Raw genomic sequence first — 17,746 nt, forward strand, 5'->3', positions numbered from 1 at the left:
GGGAGGCTTGCACGCGCGCGGACAAAGGCGCGCACGCAACTCGCTGAGAGGGAGGGAATACTATGCAGTGAACAAAAAGAATGACGCCGTCAAGGAAATGCAAATTAAAATTCAGAGAGATGCCACCACACACCCACCAGAAGAGCTACAAGTAAGAAGGTGAAGGGTACCAAGTATTGCTTAAAGAGCTGGAGCAAATGAGACTCTCCTGCACTGCTGGTGGGAATGTAGACTGACACAACCACTTGGGGGGAGGGTCTCTTGGGGCGCCGGGGCGGCTCAATTGACTAAACGTCGGACTCTTGATTTCGGCTCAGGTCCTCATCTCACCGGTTGGTGAGTTCCAGCCCTGTGGACCGGCTCTGCACTGACAGCACGGAGTCTGCTTAGGATTCTTTCTCTACCTTTCTCTCTGACCCTCCCCTGTTCACCTTCTCTCCTCTCTCTCTCTCTTTCTGTCACCTCTCTGTCTCAAAAATAAACAAAAATAAATAAGTGTTATAAAAAAGAAAAAGTTTTTTTAGTTTCTTATAAAGTTTAACAGGTGCCTACCATATGATCCAACCATTTTACTCGTAGGTGTTTATCACAGAAAAATAAAACCATAAGATTAGGAAAGAGAAAGAAAGAAAGAAAGAAAGAAAGAAAGAAAGAAAGAAAGAAAGAAAGAAAGAAAGAAAGAAAGAAAGAAAAGAAAGAAAAGAAAGAAAAGAAAGAAAAAAAGAAAAGAAAGAAAGAAAGAAAAGAAAGAAAGAGAAAGAAAGAAGATACAAAGTCTTGTATACGAATGTTCACAGCAACTTTATACAGCTTTGTTCATAACGGCCAGAAATTGATAGGAACCCAAATGTCCATAAATGGGTGAAGTCACACTTCAACAGCTGTGAATTCACAGTTCAACACACTGTGGTCCCACCCATACCATAGAATAGTCTTCAGCAATCAAAAGGCATCGATTACCGGTAAGTTCAATAGCGTGGATGAGTATCAAAGAAAGTATTGTGTCAAGTGACAAAGACCAGGTACTTTTGAATGAAATTCTAAGACAGACATAGTTCATCAACCTATGGTAACTAAGCATGGGTTCAGTTGCCTTTGTGGGTGGCAGCACCTCTGAGGCAGCTTCCGGGGTGACAGGAACCAGGGCTGTGGTCACACAGGTGGGTTCAGTTTGTGGCAAGTATTTGACATCTGCCCCTTCCTAACACGTTTCGTTTTAAAAGTGGAAAAAATTTAAATACCCTAAGAAGGAAGGAGGTGACCCTGCAGGTTATAACAAGAGTGAATGTTTATAGGGAGCTTAGTCAGCATCAGAAGAGGTATTAAATGCTTTATATTAAATCTTTACAAGCATTTTCCAGTGGGGGAAAGTGACACAAAGAGGCTAAGCCACTCATTAAGTGCTTTGTCTTAAATCCTTGCAACCATTTTCCAGCTGGAGAGAGGGGTTAAGTAATTTCTCCACAGTCACCCAGTTAGTGAGTGTGGGGCTCTACAAGGATTTGAACTCATGGAGCCTGACTTCACCATTCACAGATAATCCATAACCCTGCCAGAGTAGCCCAGCTAGATTGCCAGGTCCTGTTGGTGAGTAGAAATCATAAGTTGTATTTAGTTGGTAGTTGTGGATGGTATGGGGGAATAGAGAGATATGACCACACACACACACACACACACACACACACACACACACACACACACACACCTGCCTGTACCTTAATAGAAAAAGATCTGAACGAATCAGTGGTTGTCAGAAAGACCAAGATGGGGGGTGGGCACAGGGGACCTTTTCCCAGTCTACAATGTTCTCTCTTTCTTCCTCTTTCTTTAATAGGAGAACATATTCATGCGTTTTTTGGGTGATTAAAATTTTGTTTTAAAAAAGACTGAATGTGGAGGAAAAAGGGACCCTGGTGCCCTGTTGGTAAAAAATAGATTTAGGGGCACCTGGGTGTCTCAGTTGGTTGAGTGTCCGACTGGATTTCGGCTCAGGTCATGATCTCGAGGTTGGTGAGACGGAGCCCTGTATCCGACTCTACAGTGACAGTGTAGACCCTGGTTTGGGATTCTCTCTCTCTCTCTCTCTCTCTCTGCCCCTCCCCTGCTGTCTCTCTCTCAAAATAAATAAATAAACATTAGAAATTAAAAAAAAATTTTTTTTCAACATTTATTTATTTTTGGGACAGAGAGAGACAGAGCATGAACGGGCGAGGGGCAGAGAGAGAGGGAGACACAGAATCGGAAACAGGCTCCAGGCTCTGAGCCATCAGCCCAGAGCCCGACGCGGGGCTCGAACTCACGGACCGCGAGATCGTGACCTGGCTAAAGTCGGACGCTTAACCAACTGTGCCACCCAGGTGCCCCAACATTAGAAATTTTTAAAAATAGATTTAAACAGGCCAGTCACAAAAGGATAAATGCTGTATGATTCCATTTATTTGAGGTCCCCAAAGGAGTCAAATTCATGGAGAAAGAAAGGAGACGGTGGGCACCAGGGGCTAGGGAGGGGCCCAAGGGGCTGGGAGGTTAGGGTTTCATGGGACAGAGTCTCAGTTTTGCAAGGTGAAAGGAGTTTTGTTTTGTTTTTTAATTTATTTTTGAGAGAGAGAGAGAGAGAGACAAAGCGTGAGTGGGGGAGGGGCAGAGAAAGAGACAGACAGACACACAGAACCGGAAGCAGGCTCCAGGCTCTGAGCTGTGAGCACAGAGCCTGACAAGGACCTCTCAAACCGCGAGGTCATGACCTGAATCAAGTCGGATGCGCAACCGACTGAGCCCCAGGCGCCCCGCAAGGTGAAAGGAGTCCTGGAGATAAATGGTGAGGGTGGTTACATAATGGTGTGCATGTGCTTGATGTTCCTGGACTGTACATTTGAAATGGATAAAATGGTAGTTTATGCCATATGTATAAATACAGCGATGATAATAAAAGGGTTTTTTTTTTTAATAGATTTTTAAAAACACGGTGCAACACAGCTGTGACAGGGAAGCATGGGACATTTGAGAGAGCCCAGAGAACAGACGTGACCTAGACGTGGATTGGAAGGTCAGAGAGGACTCCTTGAAGAGGAGACCTTCTTGCTGCTTGAGAAAGAGGCTGAGAAAGCACAAAGGGGCAGGCGTTGTATCCTGCGCGGTTAGGTGCCTGAGGAAAGAGAGAAAGAGAGAGAGGAACTGAAATTAAGGAAGTCAGTTTCGTCTGGGGTAGTGGGTTCAAGCAGTGGCTCGTGGGAGGGGTCAGCAGGGGTTGATCCTGACTGTACCAGGTCAGGCAACTCCAGGGCAATGGGAGCCATGGGGGATGTGAGAGTGAGGGAGTTTTGAGTTTCAGATGGATCCCTTTAGTAAAGTGTGGAGAAGGGATTGAAGGGGGAGCCTAGAGGCAGAGTCCCAGAGGGGAGGCTGGGGCAGGCTGTAGGCATCTCGGAGGAACTGGGACAAGGCCACAGCCCCTGGGGATAGGAGAGGTTGCAGCTGAGGCGGGGCCTCTGGGCACACAGAGCTGCTCTGTTCTCTGACCCCACAGAAGCTTTTGGGTTCATGAATTTTTCAGCCAAACAGGCCTTGAGTTTCAGATTCCAGGGCTCTGGGCCCAGGCTTTTGGGTTCTATTTACTGCCTGAAAACATCTCAGGGACCCAGGAGAAGGGCTCTTGAGAGGTTCGGTGGTGATGGGCTGGGGCAAGGGCCCGACGGTGTCTGCAACCCCCGTGGCCACCTTCTGAGCAGGGGACAGGTAGGAGAGGGTCAGGAATCCCCCTCATAAAACCTTGGGTTTTCCATTGCTGACTGGGTGACTTGTCCAAGTCAGCAGATGCTCTCCTCACCTCAGCTTTCCCATCTGTGGAATGGAATAGGCCTCCAGAGCTCAAGGCATTGTTTCTAATTGTTGCTAGGAGGATTCCCACTTGGAGGACATGGAGGGCAGGGCCTGGGTATAACGAGCACCACACAAGCGAGAGCTGTTGTTAGTAGTGGCAATACCTGTTTGTTTGTTTTAAGTTTATTTACTTATTTTGAGAGAGAGTGGGGGAGAGGCAGAGAGAGAGAGAGAGAGAGAGAGAGAGAGAGAGAATCCCAAGCAGGCTCCTAGAGGTCAGCACAGAGCGCAACGCGGGGCTTGAACTCACGAACCGTGAGATCATGACTGGAGCCAGGATCAAGAGTCGAACACTCAACCGACTGAGCCACACAGGCGCCCCATTTAGTAGCAATGCTTGTATCTGGCAATATGGCGGAGCCGTTGGGAGTGGGTTGGGATTGGGCTCTTGAATGCCAGGACTCAGGTTCAAATTCTGGTTCAGCTGCTTCACAGCTGTGTGACGTTGGGCAAGTGGCTTCACCTCTCTGTGCCTCTGCTTCTTCCAATGTGAGAAGGCAGGAAATGTCTTCCCCCTCAGCTCCTGAATTTTCAGGAAAACCAAAGATGGGAAGGCCAAAGTCAAACAGCGAAAAAATAACGAACTTGAAAAAATAATTGAGGAAGACACAAAGAAGTGTCAGGAGTGGGGCCTGGGTGGCTCAGTCGGTTCAACGTCTGACTCTTAGTTTTGGCTCACATCGCGATCTTGTGTCTGTGGGTTCGAGCCCCACATCAAGCTCTGCACTGACAGCGCGCAGCCTGCTTGGGATTCTCTCGCTCTCCTTCTCTCTCTGCCCCTCTCCTGCTCGCTCTCTCTTGCAAAATAAATAAACTTAAAAAAAGCGTTAGGAGCGTTCAATGAACGTGCACGTCAGCTCTCGGTGCCGTGATATTATGCACGTTCGACACCAGCAGAGAGGGGAGTGGTGCTCTCCTATCTGCAGCTCTCACCGCCCTGCCTCAAGTCCCCTTGTGGGGACGCCCACCCCACCCCACCCCCAGCAGCTGATAAAGGTGTGGGGCTGGGTTTGCAGAAGGATGAAGCCTGGGAGAGCTGAGTGCCCTCTCCCCTCCACCAGGCCCTTCGGGACCCTCCCCACCCCTCCCAGCAGGATCAGTTCCAGCCAGGCTGAAAGCTAGTTTTCCCTTTCCTGCCCCAGCTCGTCCCGCTAGGAGGGCAGACAGTATGGGGTCCACGACAGTTAATGGGCAGACATCGAGGTATGCCCGGCAGGCCAGCGAGCAAAGTCTGAAGAGGAGGCACCAAGACTCTTACGCCCATTTAACAGAAGGAGAGACTGAGGCCCAGGAGGGACCATCCCCACTACACAGTAAATAATAGTAATAATAAGAATAATAATAACAACAGCAACAATAATAGCACCAACAATAGCCAATACTAATAATTTACTGGGGGCTGGCTCCGTCCCAGGCCTGCTCCAAGAGTCCCATTGGGGGTGATAACCCATGCCTGTGCACAATAGCCTAATGAGGAGAGTGTAGTTAACTCTATCTCACAGATGTGCAGACCGGAATCCAGGGAGGGGAGGGCAGGTGCCCAAGGCCACCCAGCTGGCTGGTGGCAGGGCCAGGACTTGAGCTCAAGCAGCTGGTTCCAGTTGCCTTGCCGGGCTCTGCACGAGGACTCTTTCTGCTGGCTTATTCCTACTCCTAAGGTCATGGTAGGGAATTTCCAAATGTCAGTCCCTTCCCTGATCTGTCTCACAGCCCAGCATTCCTTCTCTAACAGCCCCCAACCCCGCCACCACTTTACTGGCCTTCAGGGGTCCTGTCATGATCAGAGATCATCTTATGTTATGTGCCTCTCACCCTCCCTTCAAGAGAGCAGTGGAGTGGCTTTGTCCATTTGCCACCTATAGTGCCACAGAGGGTACCCAATAAATATTTACTCACTCCGCGAATCATCATCAACAGCATCAGCATTATCACCATAACGAAAGCAGCTTCTGTATGTTCAGTCCAGCACCCAGTAGGTGCTCAATAAATGTTCGTTGAGTGAATAATTTTCTAATATAATCACAATAATACCGATCATTTACCTTGTCTGCATTATTTTTTCTAAACAACGTTTATTTATATATTTTGAGAGATAGAGAGAGTGGGGGAGGGACAGAAAGAGAGAGAGAGGGAGAGAGTGAATCCCAAGTAGGCTTCACTCTGTTAGTGCAGATCCTGATGCAGGGCTTGAACTCATGAACTGTGAGATCATGACTTGGGCAGAAATCAAGAGTCGGATGCTGAACCGACTGAGCCACCCAGGCACCCCTATCTTTTCAACATTCTATCAACATCTTTCTAAAAAAATTTAAAAAAAAATTTTTTTTAATGTTTATTTATTATTGAGAGACAGAGAGAGACAGAGCATGAGCATGGGACAGGCAGAGAGAGGGGGAGACATAGGATCCAAAGCAGGGTCCAGGCTCTGTGCACAGAGCCTGATGTGGGATTCAAACCCAGAAACCACGAGATCATGACCTGAGCCAAAGTCAGATGCCCAACCAACTGAGCCACCCAGGTGCCCCTCTAAAAAACTTTTTAAGTTTATTTATTGAGAGAGAGAGAGAGAGAGAGAGAGAGATTGAGAATGGGGTAGGGACAGAGAGAGAAAGAGAGAGAGAGAATCCCAAGTAGGCTCTGCACTGTCAATACAGAGCCTTACTCAGGGCTCAAACCCATGAACAGCGAGATAACGACCTGAGCCAAAGTCAAGAGTCAGACGCTTAACCAGCTAAGCCACCCAGGTACCCCTCTATCAACATCTTCGTGTCACACAGTAGGAGCTTATAAATATTTTTGGTATCAGTAAGACTAACTTTAATAATAATAATAAAGGCAGCTACATGTCTTCTGCTCACAGTGCTACCCACAGTTCCTCAGTGAAGGAATTTACTAGTCGGTAAATATTTGAGTGAAAGAATAAATTAATTAGTCGATAGTTATTGTACGAATGAATGAATGATCTGGACAAATAATATTGAGTACCCAGTATGGGGCACTGGGGACACAGAGATGAACAGGACAAAATCTCTGCCCTAATGGGGCTGATATGCATGGGGGTGATAACAAGATGGAGGAGAAACAAGATGAATGAATAAATGGGTGGATGGGTGGGTGGATGGATAGATGGGTGGGCGGGTGAATGGGTGGATGAGTAGGTGGGTAGATGGATGGGTGGATGAGGATGAATGTGTGGGTTGAGTGAAGGGATGTGTGAGTAGGTGGATGGATGGGTGGGTGGATGGATGGGCGGATGGTGGGTGGGGGTGGGTGGATGGGTGGGTTGAGTGGATGGACGGATGGGTGGGTGGGTGGATGGACGGATGGGTGGATGAATGAGTAGGGGGGTAGATGGACAGGTGAGTGGGCAGATGGCTGGCTGGCTTGCTGGCTGGGTGGACGAATGGATGGATGGTTGGTCTGGAGACTCCTCCCATCAGCACTCCTGGGTGCAGAGGGAAAGTGAGGCGGGGCAGCGCTCCCCTCCAAAGCTCCGCCCTGCAGCAGCCTTCGCGTCGGCCAACCGCGCCGCTCACCTGGAGGCCTCCCCTTTAAGACGCACTCACCTGGGCTCTCACCTGCGCGCCGGCGCTTCCGCAGGAAGAAGGAAGCGGCGCCGCCGTCGCCTCCCGGCGCTCCCTCCCCGCCTCCCAGGTCCGCCGGCCGCCACAATGTCCGCCTCGGCTGTCTTCATCCTCGACGTCAAGGGCAAGGTAAGGCCGGGAGCTGGGGATACGGGGGAAGGACAGGTGAGGCTGCGCCCCCCTGGAGCCAGGGGCGGCCCCTCCTCGCAGGCCGGGAGGCTCCAGAAAGCTCCGGGAGAGCGGGTACACCCCTCCCCCAATCCCTGGAAGTTGCGGGTCGAATCCCACCTCCACTGTTTCCCAACCAGGTGCCGGGGCTAGGGGCTTTGCCTCTCCGAGCCTCAGTCTCCCTACCCGTAAAAATGGGAATAACAGGTCCCCACCCAATAGGAATTAATATAACCCGATGAATGTAAACTACTTAGCACAGTAGCCCTGCTCCAAACATTAGGCGTTCAGTCGATTGAAATTATTTCTGTCACCTTCATCATCCACATTATTCATATTTGGGGAAGATGGCAGGGGCAGGAGGCCCTCATTCCCTTTTGGGGTTCTCCCTTTCTGGAGCCCCCTCTCATTCGTCTTGTCATTTAATATCAGCAAAAACGGTGGTGGTGAAGCCTAGGGTGTTTGAGGACCAGCCCTGTGCCATCCTGGTTCTAAACACTGGACTAAACCACCTTAGGAAGTAGGTACTGTTATTATTGACTGCTTATTTCCTGCCAGACAGAGGTATATGAGCTAACAGGAACTATATAATCTATCTTTCTTCCTATAAGCTTTCTTTTTTCCTGCCTTCCTGCCTTCCCGCCTTCCCGCCCTTCCCTTCCTCCTTCCCCCTTCCCTCCTGTCATCCCTACCTCACCAATTTGGTGCCTCTGAAGCCCTGGGCAAGAGCGGGAATTCTGGATCCAGGGTGCCTTGGTTCAATTCCCAGTCTCCCCAGCTGTTACACACCTGGTTCACACCTCAGTTTCCCCATCCTTCAAATGAAGAGGGTGATGGCACACCCCTCGCAGATTGTAGTGAGAACAAAATCAGTTAGCAAACATCCAGTCTTTAGTAGGACACGGCCTGGTCCTCCTGGAGGACTCCAGACATGTTTGCTGTTGTTATCGTGCACCCATTTTACAGAATAGGAAACTGAGGCACAGAGTAGCAGAGTCTTGCCCCTGCCCTTCACTCAGGAATTAGGGTCAGAACCAGGCACTCTGATGCCCCCGGATGAAGGGTCCCAGATCCCAGCAGTGACCGGGCCTTCTCTGCTCACGCTTAGCCCCTGATCAGCCGCAACTACAAGGGCGATGTGGCCATGAGTGAGATTGAGAACTTCATGCCTCTGCTCATGCAGCGGGAGGAGGAGGGTGCCTTGGCCCCACTGCTGAGCCATGGCCGGGTCCACTTTTTGTGGATCAAACACAGCAACCTCTATTGTATCCAGACTCTGGCTGGGTCCCTGGAGGCCTGGGGTGTTGGCAGCTCAGGTCCAGAGAAGGTGGACTGAGGACAGAAGTTGCACAGCACATCAGTGGTTCAGGTTGGGGGCAGAGGGTGGGTGGACAGAGGTGAGATGAGGGTGGGAGGACAGGGTGAGGTTTTAGGGTCCGTGCTCCATTTGAGACCTCCAAAATGGCACCTTTTCCTTAACCTTGCTGCCCATAGTGGTAGCCACCACGCTGAAGAACGCCAATGCCTCCCTCGTGTACTCCTTCCTCTACAAGACGGTGGAGGTAAGTTCTGGCTTCCCATTGGCCGGCTGGTTTGTCTGTCTACCTGTCTCGCCCTTGTCTTTCAGGATCCATCTTTCCTAGGAAGTTTTCCCTGACCTCGCCCCATGGAAGCCCCATCTATCTCTGTGTTCTCATTAGCTGCTGTGGGATTATCTCTCCCTATAGGGTGAGGACCAAAGAGGTCCCAAGAGGGTATACTACTCAAATCTGAGCCAGAGAAAACTGGGTTCCAATCCCAGTGCCCCCTTTCCCTAAAAAAAAGTTTTGTTAATGTTTATTCATTTTTGAGAGAGACAGAGACAGAGCATGAATGGGGGAGGGGCAGAGGGAGGGAGACACCGAATCTGAAGCAGGCTCCAGGCTCTGAGCTGTCAGCACAGACCCAGATGTGGGGCTTGGACCCATGAGCTGGGAGATCACGACCTGAGCTGAAGTTGGAAGCTCAACCAACTGAGCCACCCAGGCACCCCTATGCCATTTTCAATGACTGAGAAGGTGCTTGGTAAATACTTTCCAACCAACAAGAAATATGTATTGACTTGCCTCCTGCCAGGCAGAGAGGGGAGCAGCTCTGCATAAGAGAGGCACAGTCCCTGCCTGTCCTGAGGAGTTAAAGGACATGAAGGTGATTCAACAGGACATTAGGAGAACCAGTGACGAGGGTGCTAGACTCACCTTGATACTCAAGGGGGCAGGAGGGATGGTGGTGTCTTCACTGAGGAGGTGATATTGGAGCTGAGGCCTGAATGGCAAGAATGTCCCGGGCAGAGGGGACAGCATATGCGAAGGCTCTGAGGTGAGAACAGAAAGAAGGCCAACGGGGCTGGAACAGAGTGAGACACGGAGGGTTTTTCAAATGTCAGATGACTGACAGGCTCTCTGCTGAGGTCACGCCTCCTAATCCCCAGAGGCTCTGGACTTGGGGTCCCCAAACCCCTAAAGCCCTGTGGATAGAATTCAGGGAATCCACAAGCTTACATGTATTTCTATATAATGGGTTTCCCTTGTCATCTTGTATATTTTATGTATTGGAAACCTTACTCCATAAACAGCACCAGATACACAGTGTTTCATGTACACACACACACACACACACACACACACAAAATAGTTCTGAGCCCTTCCAATCCCTCCTCCAGGAAGGCTTCCTGGACCTCCATGCCTCAGGGTTCCCACTTTGTGGTTTCCTCATTTTTTGCACTCAGCACGTTGTATCGTGTTGGTTCTGTTACCAGTCCATTTCCCTCGCTAGACTGTTCCACGAAGGCACGGACATTGTTGACTCCGTTCACCATTAATGTTCCAGCACTGATATATGGCAGACACCCAACAGCTGCTTGTTGAATTGATGGCTGGATGAGTGGGGCCGCAGCCCACGGCCCCAGCTACACCACAGCCACGCCTCTCTTGGTGTCTGTTTCCCCACACCGCCAGGTATTCTCTGAATACTTCAAGGAGCTGGAGGAGGAGAGCATCCGAGACAACTTCGTCATCGTCTACGAGCTGCTGGACGAGCTCATGGACTTCGGCTTCCCACAGACCACCGACAGCAAGATCCTGCAGGAGTGAGTGGGCCACGGGGGCGGCCACGGAGTGAGCCACTAATGGAAGGACGTCGGGGAGGGTCAGGGAAGTGTCCCTGGGTCCAGCTGCTTGTCGCCCCTGCCTTCCTGACAGGTACATCACACAGCAGGGCAACAAGCTGGAGACCGGCAAATCTCGAGTGCCACCCACTGTCACCAATGCTGTGTCCTGGCGCTCTGAGGGCATCAAGTACAAGAAGAACGAGGTGTTCATTGATGTCATAGAGTCTGTCAACCTGCTGGTGAGCCCCCCACACCTCTACCCCTCTCCTTGCATGGCCTGGGGGCAGGAGAGGAGGCTCTATGCCCGTTGACACCCCGTCCTGTGTCATGTGCACCCTCAGGTCAATGCCAACGGCAGCGTCCTGCTGAGCGAGATCGTGGGTACCATCAAGCTCAAGGTGTTTCTGTCGGGAATGCCAGAGCTGCGGCTTGGCCTCAACGACCGTGTGCTCTTTGAGCTCACTGGCCGTAAGCATCTGGAAGGGGGGCGCGCGAGGGAGCTGACCCTACCCCATCTGGGGACCCAGAGAATCGCAACCGGCTCTGAAATAAGCACTCGCGTGCCCTCTGCTGGTCACAGCCGGTGCTGCGGCTGCTGGTTCACTGGTGCCAAAAGTGGATACTGCTTGGCACAAATACAATGGAGAAAAAGACCAATCCCTGCCCTTGGCGCTGACATTTCAGTGGGAGTAGGAGACAGAAGAACATCATATTGAAAAACCTGATAGCAGGGCGCCTGGGTGGCTCAGTTGGTTGAGTGTCCGACTCTTGGTTTTGGCTCAGGTCATGATCTCACGGTACGGGAGTTCAAGCCCCGCATCGGGCTCCACGTTGACAGTGTTTAGCCTGCTGGGGATTCTCTCTCCCTCTCTCTGCCCCTCCCCTGCTCACTCTCTCTCTCTCAAAACAAACTTAAATTAAAAACAAACAAAAAAAACCTGACAGCAAGAGCCAGATTCCCTGGGTTCAGATCCTAGCTCTGCCCCTGGCCAGCTCGGTGACCCTGGGCAAATTCCTTGTCCTCTCTGGGCCTCAGTTTCCTTATCTCTAAAACAGAAGTAATGGTAAGTGGTAGGCAGGGAAGATAGGGCTAAAGACCCTGTCCCAGACCCCCAGGGTCACCTGCCTGCTTGGCTCCGAGTTTCAGGAAGCAAGAACAAGTCTGTGGAACTGGAAGACGTCAAATTCCACCAGTGTGTGCGGCTGTCTCGCTTTGACAATGACCGCACTATCTCCTTCATCCCACCCGACGGCGACTTTGAGCTCATGTCCTACCGCCTCAGCACCCAGGTGAAGCAGGGGAGAGGCCCCCTGGAGGGGGTGAGAGGTGACCCCAGAACCTCCAACAGCCCCCTCTTCTGCCGCCTGTAGGTCAAGCCGTTGATCTGGATTGAGTCCGTCATTGAGAAGTTCTCCCACAGCCGTGTGGAGATCATGGTCAAGGTAGGCCCAGGGGAACAATTACTTACTTACGGTGTTTGATCTGCCCCTCCCCACAATCTCCACCGTAACCTTCTCTCTCACCCTCCCTGGCTCCTCACTCCCCTCCGGCCACAAGGGGCTCCCGGCTGGTTCTCAGACATGTCAGGCACAGTTCCCTGTGGGGGTTTTGCACTGGCTGTTCCTCCTACTTGGGCTGCTGTTCCAGCAGCCGGGCCCACGGTGTCGGCTCCCCACCCTCTCACCTCCTCTGGCCTCTGCTCTACTGACCTGCGTCAGTACTGCATCTACTCCAGTGTGGATTTCTTTTCCCCAGTAAGAACATAGTAAGTTCCCAATAACGTCTAAATGACGCACAAATCTCAACTATTCACATTGTGGTTTTAACTGAGCCTCTACTTTGTAAGGGAACTAAGGGACAAGAGGGAAGAAATAAAAGATATGCTGCCCTCAGGGAGCTTGCTACCTGGGGGACACAGACAAACCATCAGCAAATACTGTCAGAATAGATCCCTCATCTGCCCACTTTGCACTCCCTCCACCATATCTACCCTGGTCTCCCAGCTCCTGCCCTTGCCCCCCACTGTTCCTCTAAAGGACACCCGTGAGCACTTGAGTCTGGCTGCGTGTCTCTCTTCTGCCCAGAACCTTCCATGGCTCCCACTTCACTGAGAGGAAAAGCCAAAGTCCTGGCAGCCCACTAGACCCTACGACCATCTGCTGTCACCTTTGTGTCCTTCCACGGTCTCCCTCTCTCACTCCATTCCAGCTATATCGGCTTCCCCTTTGTTCACACCAAGCAAGGTCCTACCTCAGGGCCTTTACACTGGTTGTTCCCTTTCCTTGGATCACACCCCCTCCCCGCCCCAGATGTCCACGTGGCTCCTTCCCTGATCTCCCTCAATTTTTTGCTAAATGTCACCTCTTCAGAGGCCTTTCCTGATTTCCTTATTTAAAATTTCAACTCCTTGGGACACCTGGCTGCCTCAGTTGGTGGAGAATATGACTCTCGATCTCAGGGTTGTGGGTTCATCTTTGGGGCACCTGGGTGGCTCAGTTAAGTGTCCGATTCTTGATGTCGGCTCAGGTCATGGCCTCACAGTTCGTGAGATGGGGCCCCGCGTCAGGCTCTGTGCTGACAGTGCTGAGCCTGCTTGGGATTCTCTCTCTCTGCCCCTCCTCAGCTTGTGGGTGAGCTCCCAGGTGTCCATGCACACAGATGCTCTGTCTGTCTCAAATAAATTTAAAAAAAAATTATTTTAAAAATAAAAATAAATAGGAGCGCCTGGGTGGCTCAGTCGGTTAAGTGTCTGACTTCGGCTCAGGTCATGATCTCGCGGTTCGTGAGTTCGAGCCCCGCGTCAGGCTTTGTGCTGACGGCTCAGAGACTGGAGCCTGCTTCGGATTCTGGGTCTCCCTCTTTCTCTCTCAAAAATAAATAAACATTAAACAATTAAAAAAAAAATAAATGCTAGCTATCAAATGAAAACTCCTGTGTGATGGTCTAAGGGGCATCATTTTAGACCAGCGAAAGGTCTGAATGGAAGGCACCAAGAACGGGGTTTCTGGAGTCTCATGTGGGTGTGAATCCCGGCTCTGCCACTTGTTGGCTGTGTGTCTGCGAGCAACTGCCGCAGCTTCCCCGCGTCTCTGTTTTCTCGCCTGTGAAATGGGCAGGATGGTCGTTCGTATCCACCTCGGGGTTGGGGAGGCTCTCTGAGGTACTGTGGGGAAAGGGCTTGCTGAACATTGGCAGAATGCAGGAGTGAGTTCTTCACGCCCCGCCCTCTCCCCTGACAGGCCAAGGGGCAGTTTAAGAAGCAGTCGGTGGCCAACGGCGTGGAGATATCCGTGCCCGTGCCCAGTGATGCCGACTCCCCGCGCTTCAAGACCAGTGTAGGCAGTGCCAAGTACGTGCCCGAAAAGAATGTCGTTATTTGGAGTATTAAGTCCTTCCCGGTGAGTACTGGGTACTGAGTACGGGGTGGGGCCTGAGGCGCCTGCCCCTGCTGCTCGTGAGAGGCCGAGAATAAACTGGAGACCCATGTATGCATGCACATGGTTATCCTTTAGGGGTAATAAAGCTGGAAACCAGGCTGGCAGGTCCCTGCCTCCCAGGTCTTGAGGACACCAGCCCTGGGTTCAAGTTCTCCACCCTTGCCTCCCTGAGCTAGACAGCTTTTGGAAACCCACTTCCCTCCACGGAGCCTCTGTTTGCTCATCTGTGAAATAGACAGGATCACGATACCCCATCCTGGGGCTGCTGGAGGATTTGATCAGTCCCTGGGGATCTAGTGGGCGGGGGTGGGGGGGGTGGTGAGGGCTCATCAGGGGACTGGAAAATGGGATATGGTCATGAGAAGCACTCTGACCAGGCTGTGTCGTTAGAAACTTCAGTTGTGAGGGGCACCTGGCCGGCTAAGTCGGTTAAGCGTCCAACTCTTGATTTCAGCTCAGGGCATGATCTCACAGTCTGTGGGTTCAAGCTCTGAGCTGACCTTGGAGCCTGGTTGGGATTCTCTGTCTCTCCCTGCCCCTCCCCTGTTCGTGTGTGCTCTCTCTCTCCTCCCCCCGCCAAAATAAATAAACATTTAAAAAAAAAAAAAAAAAAAACCTTCAGCTGTGAATCTTGGCCAGGAGCTTTTACTGTCTTGTCAGAAATGGACCGAGAGCAGAGCCTGCTTGGGGGCCACTGTGAGGATAGTGTGGGGCGTGTAGAGGCCTCTTGGTGTATCTGACGCCCCCATGTGCCCTCAGGGGGGCAAGGAGTACCTGATGCGCGCCCACTTTGGCCTCCCCAGCGTGGAGAAGGAGGAGGTGGAGGGCCGGCCCCCTATTGGGGTCAAGTTTGAGATCCCCTACTTCACTGTCTCCGGGATCCAGGTGAGTGCAGTGGGCTCCCCATTCTCCTACCCCTTGGCTCCTTCCCTAGCCGGTATCACCTCACCTCCACAGCCGGTCTGTGCCATCTTGTTCCCCACTAGTATGTTCACTGTGTCTTCACCCACCCGCAAACCATACCGTTCCCTTGGCCTGTGTCGCCTCGTCCCCCCAAAACCACATCGTGTCTGTTCCCTTACACCGTGCTCTTTCCCACTCTCCTGTGCCGCCTCCCCCTTCCCCTACTCCCACTGCACGTGCCAAACTTTTGACACAAGCCATGTCCCCTCATGACTCCCCAACCGTGCCAGCATAATCCCCCAAGTTGTGTTCCACACGGTACCCTCGCCACAGCCAGCCTGTCCCCACCACCTGGGCCACCTCTTTCTATTCCGTTTCAGGTCCGATACATGAAGATCATTGAGAAAAGCGGTTACCAGGCCCTGCCATGGGTTCGCTACATCACCCAGAGTGGCGGTAAGGCAGCCGGGCTCCCTGGGACGCTGGGGTCAAGGAGATCAAAAGGATGGTCTTGGGGCTTTGACTACGCTCTGGCTTGGAGGGCACCAAAATTCAACAGGCCTGACCCCAGGCCTGTCCTGTCTTTATCCCTGTGCCACCCTGGGCTTCAGTTTGGCCCATCTTTAAAATGGGGACAGCTGCAGTTCTAGGGCACTGATCAGGTTTGGGCAAGGGAGTGAACGCATAGTACCCCCATCTGCACCTGGAAACAAGCTTGTTGCTATGGTTACTGTCCCTGTGTTACAACCCCATTCTTGTCCTTGTTACATATCCATGGGTTGATCATGAGCACTGGGGTGGGGGATAGGTTGTGGGGAGGGCTTTCTGTTTCCTTTCCCCAATTCTGAGATGGTCTCTGCTCATTGTTTCCCTGCAGATTATCAACTTCGTACCAGCTAGGAGAGAGAAGAGGTGGGGCCTAGACGTGGGGCCTTCCCTCTCCCCAGGCTGGGACTGTAGACTTCCTGGGAGGAAGATGGGGGATGTGTGTGAGGGAAGGCCCCTGACTTAGCCGTTTCTTGCTCCCAGCACCCGGCATCCTCCCTGCCTTTCTCTCTACCCACAGGCTAGGAGGAACAGTCTCCCCACCTCCCTCTGCCTCCGGGCTCCCCACTCCTCCAATTTTATATGAAGAATAGAGGAGGGTCTTGAAGCCCCCCTCATGAGTGCCTTCTTGCAGTGACCTGCCTTAGGGGTGTCGGGGCCCCTCCTTCACAGCTGCTGAGCCCAGAGGCCACCCTGGCCCACCCTGAGTTTTAGGATGGTATTAAAAAGAATGAATCTGGCTGCTGTGTATATTACTGACTGGGGACTGGGAATGCCAGGGACACCCCCTCCCCCCCCGAAGTGCCGGGATGGGGATGGGCAACACACATCCACTCCCTAGCCCCCGTCGTGACATCTGCCCAACTCTCTCCTTGGGCCCAGGCTCCAACCCAGCTCCCACACCACCGTCAGTTCCTCTTGCGGCCGCCAGAGGGCGCCTGTTAACTTCTAAGTCAGCTCGTGGATCTCAGAACCTTCCCACAAGCTTCCTGTGTTAAAAGTAAAAGTCAAGCGCTCGCCGCAGTACCCGAGCCTGATCTGCGCTACCCCTCCTCCTCACTTAGCTGCCTTCACCTTCTCCCACTCTCCTCCTCTAGACCTCACGCTTCCTGTGCACAAGTGCGCTCCCACCTGGGCCTTTGTGGCTCTAATGCCCTTCACCTGGCATGCTTTTCCCCAGATAGTCACATGGCTCCTTCCCTTTCAGGTCGCACACGTCACCTCAGGGAGGCCCTCCCTGACCTATTTCAACGGCCTTCTTTTCCCAAGAGACTATAACTTACCCGTTTTATCACCTCCACGGAGTTTACCATTCTGAAAAGATTTAATTCCTGTCTTCTCCCAGCCTAAATGGTGGGGGTCCCGCAGCAGGAACCACCTGGCTGGCCCACTCTCCAGCTGGGCGCCTAGTACACAGAGGGTGCTCAGTAAATGTTTCAACGCAAGCATTTGCAAGAGTCGCCTCCGACCTCAGCTCTCTCGCCTCCCTGGCTCGTCCACGTGGCGGCCGCGGCTGCAGCGTGAATTTGCCTTCGCCCCGGCCTTTGCTGTGCCGGGTTTGGCTCACTCTGAGCCAGAACGTGAGTCCTTCTCACCCACCCCATTTCCCCGTTTTATTTTCTTGGAGGTGCTTAACGCTCTTTAAAATTATGTAGTTGCCAGAGTGTACGCTCCCCAGCGCCGAAAACGGTACCGGCACACACTGGGTGAGTGAATGAAATAAAACACTCTGAACATAGTAAGGGGTAATAAATGCTTATCGCGTGACTGAACGGTGGAACCCCGAACTGGGCTGCCCCAGCCTTGCCTCCCTTCCTCCCCGAGGTGCCGAGGTCCCGAAGCAACCCGCGCTACCCTGCCCCTGACCTTTCTCCCGCGGGTCAGTTAAACCGGCTGGTCTTTCCCGCCCGCCTGGCGAGTTTGAAAACCGAAAACCCCGCCATTGCCGGCGGTCCACCGGTCGCCGAGGCTCAGCCAATCAGGATAGGCACCGCCCAGGCCGGAGCGTAAATCTCCCGCCGGCGACGCGTTGCCATTGGTTGCCCTGGCCGCATGGGCGGGGCGCTGCCGGGTCGCGCGC

At 52.3% G+C, this 17,746-nt stretch overlaps 1 protein-coding gene and 1 long non-coding RNA gene across 4 annotated transcripts; one reads left to right on the top strand and one right to left on the bottom strand.

Annotated features, from left to right (window-relative positions):
• Positions 1–2,920: 2,920 nt before the first annotated feature.
• LOC113596603 (uncharacterized) lies at positions 2,921–17,731 on the bottom strand. Of its 2 annotated transcripts, XR_008297278.1 has the most exons (5): positions 17,533–17,731; positions 16,950–17,072; positions 7,446–7,605; positions 3,827–3,930; positions 2,921–3,145 (listed from the first exon to the last, which is right to left on the bottom strand). It is a non-coding gene; the product is annotated as an uncharacterized LOC113596603 (long non-coding RNA). The 2 variants fall into 2 exon arrangements; XR_008297279.1 differs by lacking the exon at positions 3,827–3,930 and having other exon boundaries at positions 17,533–17,659.
• On the top strand, positions 7,459–16,405 carry AP1M2 (adaptor related protein complex 1 subunit mu 2). Of its 2 annotated transcripts, none has more exons than XM_027050489.2 (12): positions 7,459–7,592; positions 8,740–8,896; positions 9,126–9,193; positions 10,628–10,758; positions 10,871–11,018; positions 11,121–11,247; positions 11,921–12,069; positions 12,151–12,222; positions 14,020–14,178; positions 14,977–15,102; positions 15,501–15,576; positions 15,998–16,405. In XM_027050489.2, the coding sequence occupies exons 1-12, from the start codon at positions 7,551–7,553 to the stop codon at positions 16,018–16,020; spliced, it is 1,278 nt and encodes a 425-aa protein (XP_026906290.1). In that variant the 5' UTR covers positions 7,459–7,550; the 3' UTR covers positions 16,021–16,405. The 2 variants fall into 2 exon arrangements, with proteins under 2 accessions (XP_026906290.1, XP_026906291.1); XM_027050490.2 differs by having other exon boundaries at positions 11,927–12,069.
• Positions 17,732–17,746: the final 15 nt, after the last annotated feature.

The sequence above is a fragment of the Acinonyx jubatus genome, chromosome A2 (genome assembly GCF_027475565.1).
Source record: "Acinonyx jubatus isolate Ajub_Pintada_27869175 chromosome A2, VMU_Ajub_asm_v1.0, whole genome shotgun sequence".
NCBI classification, from domain to species: domain Eukaryota; kingdom Metazoa; phylum Chordata; class Mammalia; order Carnivora; family Felidae; genus Acinonyx; species Acinonyx jubatus.

Excerpts from the sequence above, each read along its gene's own strand:
- AP1M2 (XM_027050489.2), top strand. The coding sequence starts at position 7,551 with ATGTCCGCCTCGGCTGTCTTCATCCTCGACGTCAAGGGCAAG. Across the intron at positions 7,593-8,739 it reads TCCTCGACGTCAAGGGCAAG|CCCCTGATCAGCCGCAACTA; the intron begins GTAAGGCCGGGA and ends GCTCACGCTTAG. Across the intron at positions 14,179-14,976 it reads GGAGTATTAAGTCCTTCCCG|GGGGGCAAGGAGTACCTGAT; the intron begins GTGAGTACTGGG and ends ATGTGCCCTCAG.